Source organism: Onychostoma macrolepis, chromosome 02 (assembly GCF_012432095.1).
Source record: "Onychostoma macrolepis isolate SWU-2019 chromosome 02, ASM1243209v1, whole genome shotgun sequence".
Classification (NCBI taxonomy): domain Eukaryota; kingdom Metazoa; phylum Chordata; class Actinopteri; order Cypriniformes; family Cyprinidae; genus Onychostoma; species Onychostoma macrolepis.
The window spans coordinates 10,199,172-10,215,446 of record NC_081156.1 but is presented as its reverse complement, the minus strand read 5'-3'; the positions used below and the strand labels follow the sequence as shown (position 1 = coordinate 10,215,446).

The 16,275-nt window shown below is 37.4% G+C and overlaps 1 protein-coding gene across 4 annotated transcripts in view; it reads left to right on the top strand.

The window, feature by feature from the left end:
* The window catches only part of LOC131522208 (phosphatase and actin regulator 1), a 43,115-nt gene that overhangs the window by 20,116 nt on the left and 6,724 nt on the right, over positions 1-16,275 (top strand). For 2 of the 4 annotated variants that reach the window (XM_058747564.1, XM_058747545.1), the window contains exons 2-6: positions 1,628-1,789; positions 6,966-7,046; positions 8,421-8,498; positions 9,863-10,063; positions 11,374-11,557. In XM_058747564.1, the coding sequence (XP_058603547.1) occupies positions 1,628-1,789; positions 6,966-7,046; positions 8,421-8,498; positions 9,863-10,063; positions 11,374-11,557 (706 nt within the window). Of the gene's footprint in view, positions 1-1,624; positions 1,790-6,965; positions 7,047-8,420; positions 8,499-9,862; positions 10,064-11,373; positions 11,558-16,275 lie in introns of all 4 variants that reach the window. The other 2 variants (XM_058747553.1, XM_058747539.1) reach the window with 1 other exon arrangement.

The following is a 16,275-nucleotide window of genomic DNA, read 5'->3' as shown; positions in this document are numbered from 1 at the left end:
GCGTTCACCGGCGACGCGACGCGACGCGACGCGAGAGAGCTGTTCACACTGACGCGCTTGCGTTCCGCGTTCACTCTCGTTTAATTCTGTGCTTTACAGCGGCGTGTTCTTGTGCGTCTTTGGCCGTAGTGTCGCGTTAAACCCTGGACGCGTTACAGTTCTGAATGATTGGCCTAATGTACACACGTGTGCGTCGCGGGGCGCCAGGAGCGTTGCGCTTTTAATAAGGCGTGTCAAGTTAAAATAGTTGGGTTTTTAAAAACGGGTCTGGAGCTGCTGCTTCTGTTCCTGTCCTGTGTGTGAACGCTGCTGAAAGCGGTTCTGCTTTTGCTATATTTTTGTATAATATTTTTTTTTTTTGGTTTATTGTTGTAAATTATAAGCACACTGGTTTGTAGTACAAATAGTTTGTTTTTTTTGTGATTGTCCTATTATATAACAGTTAATGAATCCGAAGTCACTCGCATTCAGGGAAATAGCTGACTTCCGTGTCGCAAAATAAAGTGGATAGACGTGTCACACAGATGGCTTTAGAGCTGTTTTGGCTGTGTTGATTAACACACAATTACTGGTCTTGTTGTGAATTCAAATTTAATTCAATTAAAACAATTAAAAACTTGGTTTTTCTTTGTTTTTGTTTTTTTGTCAGCTTTAAGTCAAAATCTGAAAATTTGTTCAGAAATACATCACAATACTGAAGTAAAGTCAGTCATAACTTCTAGTTCATGCAGACTGTACAGTTAATATTTGGGTTAATTGGTTTGGGGGAAATTTGTATTTTTTCAGCATCTGACACCGTGAGTATTGCATATTTAAGCCAATGTCAGTTTAAAAACATGGGTGGAACAAGTGTTCCTGTTGTTTACATTTAAGCTTTTTTATGTATTAATTTATTAAAACACAAGTTCATTCATACATGCAACGACAGCGATCACGTGAACAGGATTTTGAGATGGTCTGTGTGTCTGTGTGTGTGTGTGTGTGTGTGTGTTTGCCATCAAACAGTTCAACTTTAAAGCACACATGTCCAGACCATGTATCTTGATGAATTTTGAGGTGAATCTGCAGCAAGTGAGCAGCTTCTAAAGCCTCGTTAATTTCTTTTTTCATATTTCAAAGGGCATAATTAAGATGGACGACTAGTGGGTGTTTTGGGCTTCGTTGACTATAAGGTTGCAGCTTTGCAGTGTGCTGTCGAGCTCTGTCAGTGTAGATCATGCTGTCATATTAATCCGCTGGTTTAATCCTCTTCATTAAATTCCTCTTTGATTAATGTGCGTCACACGTGTTAATATGATTAGGATGGAGCTATAAATACCCTGTGAATGCGCGTGATTGGCACGTGCTCGTCTCCTTCACTGCAGATCAACACATTGTGTCCTTGTGTTTTCCCATGACCCGAGTGTGCAGCTGTGCTGATGGTTTGCTGTAGTGGAAGTGTGTGTGATGTGTGTCAGCAGGGACTGTATTTGACCTACTTATGTGCGCTGCAGCTTCAGCAGTAGGCGCAGAAATGGCACAAAATGTGCCGTCTGAGAAATAATGCACAGGATGAATCAGCCGGCAGAGATCATGCGAAGCTGCTTGTTCCTGTGCATCAGCTTGAGTCTGTGTTGCTCTACAGCAGAGGAGGTGGAGAAACTGGCCTCCATTCACGCCGAGTCCCTGGTGTCCGGATCGCACGCGGCACCCATCCACTGCAGGAGCAGGTTTGCCTCTCTGGGACGCCTCTTCAAACCCTGGAAGTGGAGGAAGAAGAAGAGCGAGAAGTTCAAGCAGAGGTCGACCGGTAAATACTTATTTATGCTAAATTTATTCCATATAGTAACAAAAATACATAAAATGCACACGACCAGTCAGTAAGATTCTTCTGCTCACCAAACCTGCATTTATTTGATCCAAAGTACAGCAAAAACAGTAAGATTGTGAAATATTTTTACTATTTAAAGTAACTGCTTTGTATTTGAATATATTTTAAACTGTAATTTATTTCTGTGATGCAGCTGTATTTTCAGCATCATTACTGCAGTCTTCAGCGTCACATGATCTTCAGAAATCATTCTAATATGCTGATTTGCTGCTCAACAAACATTTATTTTTATTATTATTATTATTATGCTTAAAACAGCTGATTAGAATTTTTTTCAGGTTTCTTTGATGAATAGAAAGTTCAGAAGAACAGTATTTATCTGAAATAGAAAACTTTTGTAACATTGTAAATGTCTTTATCATCACTTTTGATCAATTGAAAGCATCCTTGCTAAATAAAAGTATTAATTTCTATAATCCCCCAAAAAAATATTCCAGTCTTTTGAATGGTATAGTGTATAATGTTACAAAAGCTTTTTTATTTCAGATAAATGCTGATCTTTCTATTCATCAAAGAATCCTGAAAAAAATGTACTCGACTGTTTTAAATATTGATAATAATAATAATGTTTGTTGAGCAGCAAATCAGAATGATTTCTGAAGATCATGTGACACTGAAGACTGCAGTAATGATGCTGAAAATACAGCTGCATCACAGAAATACATTACAGTTTAAATTCAAATACAAAGCAGTCAATTTAAATAGTAAAAATATTTCACAATATTACTGCTTTTACTGTATTTTGGATCAAATAAACGCAGGCTTGGTGAGCAGAAGAGACTTCTTTTAAAAAAAAATATCACTGTTCAAAAATGTTTGAGTGGTAGTGTACAGTTAGATTGATGCATTTAGCAGACGCTTTTATCCAAAGCAACGTGCATCGCCTTCCAGTTTGCTCAGTTCATGCATTCCCTGCGACTCAAACCCATGACCTTGGTGTTGCTAGTGCACCTGCTGTTTGAGCTATCATAGAATCTCATAATGTGTCATAATCATGCGAAAGATTGGGCTGTATTAAAGTCTCTTGCCTCAAATGGTCAGTAAGAACAAAATACTGCATCTGGCAAAAACAACACATATATTTGAGAAGTCTCTGAAAGCGGTGTGTTAATGAAGCTGCAGGGTTTCTGTCAGGCTTGAGTCTTAATTTGCCCTCCATAAATTAAGCCTAAGATCTAAAAAGGTATTTTTGAGCAGAAGTCATATCATTATATGTTGCATACACTGCAAAACACGAATATCTCCCTCAGTGTTTGTCCTGTTGTCTAGTGCAAATATCTGTTTTTGGTACTCTAATATTAAACTTTCAAATCTTTGTAAATTTTAAATTTCTGAAAATTAAACTGAGACCCTGTCATCATGTTTCTGGTTGTTCTTCTCTGATGACAGTCTGATAGCGACTTGTTGTTTTTATTGATTGTGAGGATCTCAGGTGAGGGAGTGTTGTGTGTTCAGCAGAAAACAATGTCAAGAGAGAGCTCTTGATCACTGCACATGTGAGGAGATTTGTCCTTCATCAAAACGTTCTCCGTACAGACGTGTTTACATCTCATAGCACACTGATTCCTGAAATACAGGCCAATCTGTTGTTGTGCTTATGACACTGTGAGTGTGTGTGTGTGTGTGTGTGTACACTACAACGTCCCACAGTGTTTATACGCAGGAGTAAATCCAGTGAATACAGTCACTCCTGAAACAAAGACTAGAACCACGGCTCTAAACTACAAACATTTAAACCACTCGAGCGCAGTAAAAACAGTGTGAATTCACTGCTGCATCATAAAACACTGATGAAGATGATGATGATGATGATGATGTGTCATTCAGATATATTAGGAGGCATAAATGAGAACATTTGCTCATTTAGTTGTTATGGCACAAAACTGAAAATGGGGTAAAATGATAAGCATATCATGAATGTAAGATGATAAATCAAGTATGTAAATTTATGCATTGTGATAATGAATTGGAATATGTGAATATTCAGCAATCCCAGTCGGTGTGATGTTACAGAGGGACACAAGCTTTCTGCGGCTCTTAGAAAGGTCTTAATTCACTCTTCTACAAATTAAGGTCTAACAAGGTCTTAAGTTCAGGGGCAGAAAGTCGTGGCATTAAATGTTGCACGCACCGCAAAACATGAATCTCTTCCTCAGTATCGCTGTCTTGTTTTTCAGTACAAATATCTAAACATCCTTAAATCAAGACACATTTACTGGAGAAGCAACATGAACACATGAAGTCTTGTTTTCTGAGAAACTGAGCAACAGAGTTTTTGCTTAAATCAAGAAAATGTGTATCTTATGTAAATGTAATATATTCTAAAGCTCATTTTTCTGAGCCCATCGGCAGATATTTGATCTTGTTTTGATCATAAACTCTCTTCACTTTTATTTTTTTTATTACCAGAAAACAAGACTAATTATCTTCTATCATTTTGCTTCTCATGTAAATGTATCCTGGTTTATGAATCTTTAGACATTTGCACTGGAAAACAACTTTTTTAATAAACTAAAAATAATTGGAGATCTGTTACTTTATTTATTGTTAGAGATCTGTATTTTCAAACTTTGAAGTTTTGCTAATACATGTAGAGTCCATATTCATGTCTGGTTTAGTTCAATTTATTCCTTAATATTCTTTACTTGGTCTTGACATCGGTCTGTAAATGAAGTAATCGTCAGAAAACTCGGTTTGTTTTTGGAACCAATTATTGAACTTTAGACATAAAAATGTGTTATGAGTATCATATTTGATTCTTCAGGCTTCTATGGCTCATATAGCGAGAATATGGAGGAATTTTATTCAGCTCAATATGGAGCTCAGTTTTATTCAGAGACTCAAACTGAGCAAAAATATGAATTTGCTGCAGATGCTGATATTTATGATGAAATTCTGATGCTTGTAAATCAATGAGAACTTTATAACAGATATAAAATGATCTAAATACCAGTCGCTCTATATCTCCAGTAATGTATGTAAGATGAGATGTTAATGATCCAAACATATAACGCAGTGCTGACGGAGAGATGAAGAAACAAACGCTCCTCAGAAGATCCTGATGATCAGATTTGAGACGCTCTGATTTTTCTAGAAAGTGATTAAAGCTGAGCAAGTGTTCATCTGGAGACATGACTGCAGTTATTCTGACGCTTACTTGATCAAAACCAGCCGAGATCTGACACGAGAAGCAGCTGAACAATTACACTAAAAGAGCTTTTACTGGATAAACGACTCTATCAGTCAGACGACAGAAGACTTCAGGAGATTGAGTGTGAAACAGGTTTAAATTTGATCATTATGATCATTTGCATGTCAGATATGATTGAGTAGCTTTATAGGGTAAATGAATGAAGCTCATGGCCTTCAGGACATTGATTTTATCTTCGCTGGCGGAGACAGAAACTAGACGTGAGCTGGACTGATGGAGTTATTGATCAGTTTACTCTAGATTACAACCTCAGCCATCAACGCAGATCAGATACAGTCTCAGATAAAAAGGTACAGAAGATGTCACTGTGGCGGTACCTTTTCAAAAGGTGCACTTTACCACCTTTTAGATAGTAATATGTACACTTAAGCTACAAATTTGTCCCTTTAAGGTACCAGTATGGACTTTCTAGGTACAAATGTGTACCTTCTGAAGAGGGGCCGCACCAGTGACAGCTTTTGAACCTATTTTTCTGAGAGTGTGCTTTGGCTTGTAGGGCCTGTGGTTTCTGCGACGTTTTATTTACCGTATAATGCAGAATGTCACGGAATTTGTCAAATTTTGAATGAATTAATCAAAAGTAGGTTATAACACTTAAATCAAATCGCATTATGGACTAGTATCTGTAAATATTAAGCCACAAAAAGACTATTTAAATATGAATCCTGTGTGTTCTGCGTGTCTCTGTGTGAATGAATGGAATTTCAGCATCTGTCGTCTCTAAATGACATAAACACATCCAGAACTGCTCTGAGAGTCACTTCATGAGCATTTACCCAGGGTTGCCAGGTTTTCACAACAAAACCCAATTGCTACTCAAAACTAGCCCAATCGCATTTCAAGGGGGTCCCCTGGTAAAAATTGCAATCCAGGGGGTAAAAAAACACGTTTTTTGGCAAGGTTCCCCGGTAAAATTTGCATTGCAGGGGCTAAATATAAAGTTATTGAGGTCGCTTCAACCCGCGGACATGAAAAACAACCCGCGACAACAGGGTTAAAGTAGCTCAAATCTGCGGGAAAACCGCACACTTGGCAACACTGATTTTACCATTTTATTTGAGTAAAACTAGCATCACATACATACACAGAAATGTAAAAGTATTCACGGCAACCTGTCAGAATAAAAGTTTGGTTTAACTTGAAGACATTGAGCCAGAAATACGTTACTATTGTTTGAATGTGCATACTACTACTACTACTAATAATAATAATAATAATAATAATATAATTATTAGAACTTTAAGGAATAATTACGCATTTCTTCCATGTTTTAATTTTAATGTTTGCCAAAAAAAAAAAAATTGTATAATTCTCAATAATTAAAAGATAAATAAATGAAATTGTTTTATGTCTTCAGCTGATATCCAGTAAAAATTAAATGCACAACATTCATTGTTTAAATCGAGGCTACCTTATCGTTTCTTGGCTGAATGGATGAATGAAAATAAATTAATGAAAATAAAAACGTTTTATAAGGCTATTGTAAGAATAAATTTGAATAAATTAAGTTTTTATGCATTCAAATAAATTAGACATGCTAAAACAGAATTTGAAAAAAATAAAATAGGGCCCTGAACATGTCGTTTTTGTTAAACTTTTAATAAATTTATATGAAATATTTAAGTTTCATGATTTTAATTGGTTAGGCAAGCTTTTTATGAATGAAATTCAATTTAACCATTAAAAAGGAGTCCAGAAAAATTTAAACGTAATAATAAAACTGATTTCATAGGGCCCTAGACTTGACTTTCACTGGATTTACTGTAGTATTCACTGCATATAAATCACAACGCATCTGAGGAATGTGTCCGGTCTGGCATCTTCTGGTTGTGAGCTCTCTGTGTCTTCAGATGCTCTTCATCTCTCGTCTGTGTGTGTTTTCAGCTCTGGAGAGGAAGATGTCGGTGCGGCAGAGCCGAGAGGAGCTGATCAAGCGAGGAGTGCTGAAGGAGATCTTTGAGAAAGGTTCTGCTTTCACACCTCGTGACCTCTGACCTTCACGCCATGTGTCCACTGGAGCAGTGTTGAGTTCTGACACTTTCAGTGTCTGATAGCAGTTTGGTGAAACACAAACCCTTTAACCGACAGCAGCACTCATTCATTTCATATCTTACATGAAAATGAATCAAATACATGCGGTACAAAATAAAGCAATAAGCCCCAAGAAGCCGTGGTTTATAGTGAATTTATAACAGCTGAGGGGTGTTTCCGTGTCGTGCCTAAAACCCTCTTAGCTGTTATAAATTCACTGTAAACCACGGCTTCACGGGGCTTATTGCTTTTATAGAACTCCATATACGTAGCAAGGTTTCACAAAATAAAACAAAGCAAATAAAATAAAATGTAATGATATTAATAAAAACATTATTCTTCCGCCAAACAATGTAGTTCCTCAGAAACAGTTGTGGTTGCAACAAAGTGGTTGCCGAGCAACAACAGAAGCAAAGAGGCGTGTGTTTGTAGAGTAATTTACAACAGCTTCGAACGCGGCTCAACCAATCAGAATCATCCGTTTTATAAATGCACTCACATCGCACTATCGAACACTGAACATTAAAATAGCCGTGTCTTCTGATTCCTAACTTTGAATATTAGCACCTCAGCTGTCATGTTCATTTGTAACTAAATAATCATTAGACTACGATTATCGAACATAATATTTAATAACAAACTGAGAAATCTATTTTTTATCATTTTTCCTGATCTTTTGACAACTACGTGGTCATTATGCTATAAAAACATACTGTATGTTTCAGAACTCAAAACATCCTTGTATGTCCAAAAACAGCTTTTATTGAAACCAAGCTGCTAAAAAAGGCTCATTTTCTTCTTCCTGCTATTCTGTGATGAACCTCCTGATCTAAATATAACACAATCAACACTCTTCACCGCTTCACCTCAGCAGCTGACATCGTAACGATGTAGTAAACATCTTCAAAAGAGTTCCACGTGTAATACTTACTTGATATGCAAAGATGTCAGCCAATCACAGCAGTGGACGATTACATTGAAGCCTTAAAGGAGACATGCCCATTTAAACAGTTTATAAGAATATTGCGTGGATAAGAAGTTGCACTTACTCTGTTTATTTTTATTAAGTCAGGGTTCAGAGAAAAAAATCTGAATTCAGAGAAAAAAGCTCAGAATTGTGAGAAATGGGCTTCCGTATTAAACAGACCGTTCAAAATAAAAGGTTAAAATCAGTGTAGAAAATGACCTTTTATTTCTAAATGATGTGTGTTTGTTGGTGTGAATCCTGCTAGCATTATGAGAGCACCTCAGGAATCATCCTAACCTCGCAGAAGTGCGGCTGATTGACGTGTGTTTGTTCTGGGACAGACTCCAGAATCGCGGCTGTGATGGAGAACGGATTGCCTTCAGACTGCGAGCGGCCCGCGGAGGACAGACAGAGGACCGGTCAGTGTGTGTGTGTGTGTGTGTGTGTGTGTGTGTGTGTGTGCCCATTATCTGGATGAGCAGCCGTGGCCTGCTTTATTACTGATTGATCTCAGATTCCTGATCATCATGCAGACTATCAGAGATCAACCTATATTGTGTATTTATAGCCAATACTGATTATTTGAAGAAGCAATATTTATTTAATCTTTCACTTGTGTTTTTGTTCAATTTCATATTCATATCTCAACAATAAAACATATATAACTGCAGCAGCAACAAAAACATTAACAACAGGCGAAATAAACTGACAGCCTAATGTTTTCAATGGAATATAAATAACTGCATAAATGTACTCATATATTTTAAACCACAATGAAAGGCAGGTTTAGGTGTTCACTTGAATAATTAAACACTAGGGCTGCATGCAGATGCTTAAACCGTTAATCGTGATTATTTTGCTCAAAAATATGATCACGATTATTAATCACAATTATTGCCATTTTATCATTTGTTTTACATCTCATCAGAATCATTGCTCTTTCACATTAGCACAAATCAAGAGAACGTCGACCAGCATGGTTTGCTCACATATATGTGTCCTCCTGGAAGGAAACAGACTGACGCTTTCACGTCAGTCTCATCAGAACTCATCAGTTCATCAGCACTTGTTCTGTAATGTGGATCGAGCACGAGCATGTGGTTGCCAGGTTGGGAAGATTAAGTAAACCACTGGGCAGAAAAAGTATCGCTTTAAGAGAAAAGCTCTGATTGGGGGATTTGTATTCCTGAGATCTGGCAACCAAAAAAGTGAAGGCTTGTGGAGGCTTGTTTCCAATGCAACATAACTCCAAAAGCCCAAATAATATTTTTTCTGAATAAATAACCAGCGGGCAAAAGTCATAGATTATTATGCTTAATGAATCAAGAGAAGCAGACATCGTGATCATGAATACAATTCATCGAGCAGCCTTACTAAACACTAAAGTGTGTCTGTCATCAGAAGTGTGTTTGTTTTATTAGTCTATAAATTATGAAACACCTGACACACTATTTTTAGTGTTTCACCGCCAGCTCAGTCACGTGTGAGGCTCTGGATTCAGATGGTATGTGTTTTACCTCATTGTGTCAAGATAATTAAAGCACATGAAAGCCGTGAAATAGCATGAAAGCGCTGCTTTAGCTAACGGCAGTTTTTAATGAGTTGGGCTCAGATAACGAAGCTCTTCATGAGCTGAATAATGCGCTTTGTTCTGCTGCGTCCGGCTCTTTCTTCTCAGAGTTAGCAGGACCGTAGAGTCTCACGGGAGTGATGATGATGATGATGATGATGATGATGATGATGATGATGTTCCTCATGTGTTTCTAACGCTTTGTTCTCTCAGCCGCTGTTGACTTCCGCTTGTCTCTGGATGGAGGAGTATGTGCTCAGGACAACACGCTCAAGTCGCTCACGCTTCCTCCCAAGAAAACCGTCACCTTCCCCAGTGACCTTCAGGAGCCGCCCCCCAAACCTCAGCTCATCCATAAACAGCCTCCCGCCCTGCCGCCCAAACCCTTCTCCAGACTGACCAATCACAGCACAGGTGAGAAACACACACCTCCAGACTGACCAATCACAGCGCAGCGGAGAAACGCACACCTCCAGACTGACCAATCACAGCGCAGCTGAGAAACAAACCTACTCCAGACTGACCAATCACAGCACAGCTGAGAAACAAACCTACTCCTGACTGACCAATCACAGCGCAGCTGAGAAACACACACCTCCTGACTGACCAATCACAGCGCAGCTGAGAAACAAACCTACTCCTGACTGACCAATCACAGCGCAGCTGAGAAACAAACCTACTCCTGACTGACCAATCACAGCGCAGCTGAGAAACAAACCTACTCCTGACTGACCAATCACAGCGCAGCTGAGAAACAAACCTACTCCTGACTGACCAATCACAGCAGAGCTGAGAAACACACACCTCCAGACTGACCAATCACAGCGCAGCTGAGAAACACACACCTCCTGACTGACCAATCACAGTGTCCTGATAAAGAGCATGTCTCCTGAAGGTTTTGAAAGGTTCTTCAGTAACGAGTGAGTCATGAATCCATCAACAGCTCTGATTGTTTACATCAAACCCTTTGATTTGAAGCAAAAAAAAGTATTTGCAAACCATAAAATTATTAATTTGCGCTAATGTTGCTCCAAACCAATATGACTTTCATTCATCTTCAAGTGACAGACTAAGATATTTGTTTGAAGATTTTTATGTGAATTTTCACAAAATAAAATTGGGAATAACACTGGAAAACAAGATGATAATAGTGAGGAAGAACAACACTCTTCTGCAGTGACGGTTCAGTCACAGTTCTTTCTATATTCTAGTGTTCGGAAGCAGAGAATTAAGCTTTAAACTTTTTTTTTTTTTTTACTTTATTCTCCATTCTTTAATTCCTTAAATTTTCTTAATTTGGGCTTAAAAAGGTCTTATAAGTTAGACTTCCTGTCACACAACCTGTGTTTGTCGTGTGTGGCGTGCTCTGCGTGCTGCAGTCATGAAAGTATGGCTAAGTTCAGTAAAACAGATGCACGCAGACAGACTTAAAGCAATTAAATATTTGAATCTGTTTGAATCAGTATTTTACTGTCATTGACGTGCTATTATAGTCTTTGTTAATATTTTGCATAAGCTTTATTTATATATTTTCTGTTTTCATTTTAATGTTAAAGTTTTTGTCATTTTTATTAGTATTTATTTCACTTCAGTTAACTTTTATCTTTCAAGTAATGAAAATGTTCTAACTGTAATCTTGACCATAGACTGCAGTGTGATCGTCACATGATGCTCAGAGGATCGTGTGTGTGTGTGTGTGTGTGTGTGTGTGTGTGTGTGTCCAGACTCGTCGTGTCTGCAGGGCAAGCCGTCTCCTCCTCTGCCTCCTAAGAAGCTGCTGCTGTACTCGTCCTCGTTGGGTCAGTACTCTCGCCCGCTGCAGCTGCAGTACAGCGCCGCTCACCCGTCCAGCCGGATCATCCTCGAGCTGCAGAAGACGCTGGCGCTGGCCATGCAGAGGCTCGACAGGTGCCAAAACACACGCTCATAATCCATCACGTTTGATTCTGCGCTTCATGGAGAACATCACTTACAGTCGAGAACAGCGCATTGCTATGGACAAAACACATTCAGAGTGTGGGGTCAGTATGATTTTTTGTTTTTTAAAGAAATTTCTTCTGCTCATGAAGGCTGCATTTATTTGATCAAAAATACAAAAAAACAGTAATATTGTGAAATGTTATGACAATATAAAATAATGGTTTCTGTTTTAATAAATCTAATTTATTTCTGTGATCAGCAGCTGTATTTTCAGCATCATTACTCCAGTCTTCAGCGTCACACGATCCTCCAGAAATCATTCTAATATGCTGATTTATTATTAGAATTATTTATGTTGGCAACAGTGGTGCTCCCAAATATTTTTATTTTGGCACCTGTGATACTTTTTTCAGGATTCTTTGATAAATAAAAAGTTCCGCATTTATTCAAAATACAAATATTTTCTAACAATATAAGTCTTTGCTATCACTCTTTTTCAATTTAACACATCCTTGCTGAATAAAAGTATTAATTTCTTTTTTTTTTTTAAGAAATAATAAAAATGTACTGACCCCAAACTTTTGAACGGTCGTGTGTATTGTTAATTCATATTTTGAATAAATGTTGTTCTTTTTATTTAACAAAGAATCCTGAAAAAAGTATCACAGTTTCCAAAAAAATATTTGGGAGCAGAACAGTTTCCAGCTCTGATAATAAATCAGCATATTAGAATGATTTCTGAAGATCATGTGACACTGAAGTCTGGAGTAATGATGCTGAAAATACAGCTGCGCATCACAGAAATAACTTAGATTAATGTTAAATAACGTTTTCTATTTTAATATACACTGTAATAATATTTCACAATATTACTTTTTTTTTCTGTATTTCTAATCAAATAAACGCAGCCTTGATGTGCTGAAGAAACTTCATTAAAAAAACATTAAAAATCCACCTGATCGCACACTTTTGAGCAGCAGAGGACACAGAAGCTGCTGCGGGAGAAGTGACCTAAGCTTGAGGATGATTATGTTAAGCTCAGTGCAGCTGGTCTCGTCAGACATGTTTTCCTCGGTGCTTAACTTACACTTCACAGTGTCCTTTTCTCAAAATGTTACGCAATTATTTCGGTTTTGCACACAGGCTAGTCCTGATAGCTAGCAAGCGTCCTTGAACTTCAGACTTCACTGAATGACTGCATGCGCATCAAACAGACATACGTTACAATAATTCTCATTTTTTTAAAGCAATAATTCTCATTTTAAACAGGTTTAAAATTCTACATGTAACACAAGTAATTGTATTTTTATGGAAACGCTGAAGTAAACAGTAAAGTTAGTAACTGTTAGTTAAACAGTAACATTGTGTTATCATTTTTTACACAATGTGTAGCAGAGCTTACAGAGATATATTCACTAGATTTGTTTTCCTAGGCTTCAAATTACACATTGTTTGGAGGACAACATTGGGAAGGGTCACGAATAACATGTTTAGTATGGATTAAATTAATTATTTTGATTGAAATTATTACGTTTTAACTCTTTCCCCGTCAGCATTGTTTTAAAAATTGCCAAAAAGCATCAGCATTTTTTTATCTTATTTACAAAAATCGCCTTTGCCGCAAAAATATTTTGTTGTATGAATCTGTAAACAGTCAATATATCAAAAAACAGAACAAAACCTCTGCTTTAAAAAAATATTTTAGCTACATTCATTCTTTTTTTAATCAACACTTGAATGTGGGTTTATTTTATACCCCCCAAAAAAACATCAAACAAAAAGCTGAGAAAATTGTGTTTTTGTCAAAGACTGCATCAGGATCAGATTCAGAATCATTATCAAAACATAGATTTGCATCATCATCTTCACTTGTTTTTGGATGCGGAGATGCTGTACTCGTTCCATAACAGCGCCTCCTACTGTATATCTGTGAAAACATGGAAAGAAATGAATCGACAGCTGAGTCGATTATCAAAATAACCATTAGTTGTGTCCTTGTGTGACGGTGCTGTACGGTCCTGAGGTGGAGTGGATGTTGATGTCTTGTCGTGGAGGCGCTCCGATGCAGATATCTACCACAGTGTGGCATCTTTTTGGACGCTTCTTTTCAGCAAATGCTCTTTTTGCATTGAGGAGTTTTTTCTGAGGTCTGAAACTTGCAATAGTCTATATTTTTATAATACAACAAGCTCATATATGTCAAAACATCAAAGATCATTAACATCAATCCAGCACTGAGCTGAAGCAGAGCCAGAATATTCCTGGAGCTCGCAGTGATCTCCGCTGCGCTCGCTGACCCAGCTGACCACCCACCACAGACTCATGGCCCAGTTAACCAGCACTCGCTGAATGACTGCCAGCCGCTGCGGATGTTAGATAAGGTCTATCTGACCCAGTACTGCGGCTGTCAGCTCGCACAATCTCACTTACTGCAGGCTTGTGTCATACTGACCGAACACCAGATCTGTGTTTTCTAGGGTTTGGTCTCTAACCATAGTTACACAAAATTTTGCTGAGTGTATCTTGGCTATTTCAGGCCTGTCGTGGACAGCTGACATGTTCTTTGTATTCATTGCAGCACTGACAGAAACAAACTTTTCCATTAAGAGCTGATATTTGCCCCCTTAAATTGATTTCCAGGGAATTCTTGCCTCTATAAGGGCAGTTATTTTCTGATCTGATTAGACGTATGAATCATCTTTTGTCAGATTTCTTATCAATCAATCGTTTCAGTTAATGATGTGCTGTAGGCTCTTACCAGACAAATGAAATCAATATCAACAAAATCCTATTTTGCAGAAGTGGCACAGAAGCTGTATCAGAAGCAGCATTTCCATGTATTTACACTGACTGTTTAATGCAGCTCAGAGGTGACATGAATGCATTTACACTGCAGTTGCAATTGCATAAATAACGACATAAAAATCTTTTAGAAATATATATATTTTTTTAATGAAATGCTTTAAACGTTAAACTAAAAGCAACAGTAGGTGGTCTTAATGAGTGAGTCATTCAACTGATTAATTCCAAAACATCCAGTAATGCACACAGTTTCACTGCTCACACAGTGGAAATTATTGGATAATCAGTAAAAATATATATATATATATATATATATATATATATATATATATATATATATATATATATATATATATATATATATATATATATATATATATGTGACCACAACCAGTCTTAAGTGTCAATTTTTCGAAATTGAGATTTATACATCAACGCTGAATAAATAATCTTTCCATTGATGTATGGTTTGTTAGGATAGAACAATATTTGTCTGAGATGCAACTATTTGAAAATCTGGAATCTGAGGGAGCAAAAAAATCTAAATATTGAGAAAATCACCTTTAAAGTTGTTCAAATGAAGTTCTTAGCAATGCATATTACTAATCAAAAATTAAGTTTTGATATATTTACGGTAGGAAATTTACAAAATTATCCTAATGATTTCTGGCATAAAAGAAAAATCTATAATTTTGACCCATACAATGTATTTTTGGCTATTGCTACAAATATACCCCAGCGACTTAAGACTGGTTTTGTGCTCCAGGGTCACATATGATATAAACACACTGTCAAAGTCAAACTCACACAGAGGCATTTTTCTGGTCATTCTGACTGCATTCTAACAGGCTAATCGAAGTGAGGTTTTTTCTTTTTGCAAAGTGAGTGGCATTCAGTGTCAGCTTCCCCATCATTAAAATAGCAACTACAGTATTATCACAGACTATATGTGTTAATCAGCCCTACTATTATATTCAACCCAGGCTCACTGAAAATATGTGCTTGTAGTGACGTTTCTGCAAAACCAATGTTACGTGCCTTATTGCACTTTCACAGAAGCTTCAAAGTGAGTGGCACTAAAACGTACATTCAATACGTGACCGTGGCCATGTTTTTATTACGTTGCTTCAGGCACAAAAATAACATTCCCACTACACCTAAACCTACCTGATAGTGTTAACAAATGCAAAAGTGACATAAAAATGCATTTGTTGATGCAATCCGTTCTATTTTAACTTCCATGTGGATTTGAGCTGTTTTGTTGAACACTAGTTTTCACAGGATTCATACAGGAGCGCTTCACCGCACAAGTGCAACGCTACCGAAAAACATGTACATAGGAAGCTGTATATGAAACACTAATGTTCAAAAGTATCAGTTTTCAAATCTCGCAGCATGTTAAAATAGATGTGAGGTCATAACATATTGTGCAAGGAATTGAGTGAAAATGATGCTTTCTTAATCAACTCAGGCCCTGTAAATCATATTTTGTGAGTTTTGCTGCCTCTAGTGTTCATTTCAACTGAAAACTGCAGTGATTTGTATGTATAGGTATGTTTTTTGAGTTTTGCAGATACAGCTTAAATCTTAGTTAGTCGAGGTGCTGGAGTCTGATTGGCCGATCAGTGTGTAATAGTGCTGAGGTTTCACTGATAGACAGTGCGTCTGTGTGTTAGAGGAGGATTTTACACTGCAGTAGCACAGATACACCAGTAGGTGACGACAAGTGACTGTATGAATGAGTCGTTGAATTATTCACTCAACCGATTTGTTCAAAACGCTGATTAATTCACTGCTCTTCATCAGCTTTAACGTCTCCGTGTTTGGTGGATGTGTGATGTACGGTGAAGTGTGTATCACAGATCTTTTGAGATCGTCCTAGCGAGTATAAGTCTGCTGTCACA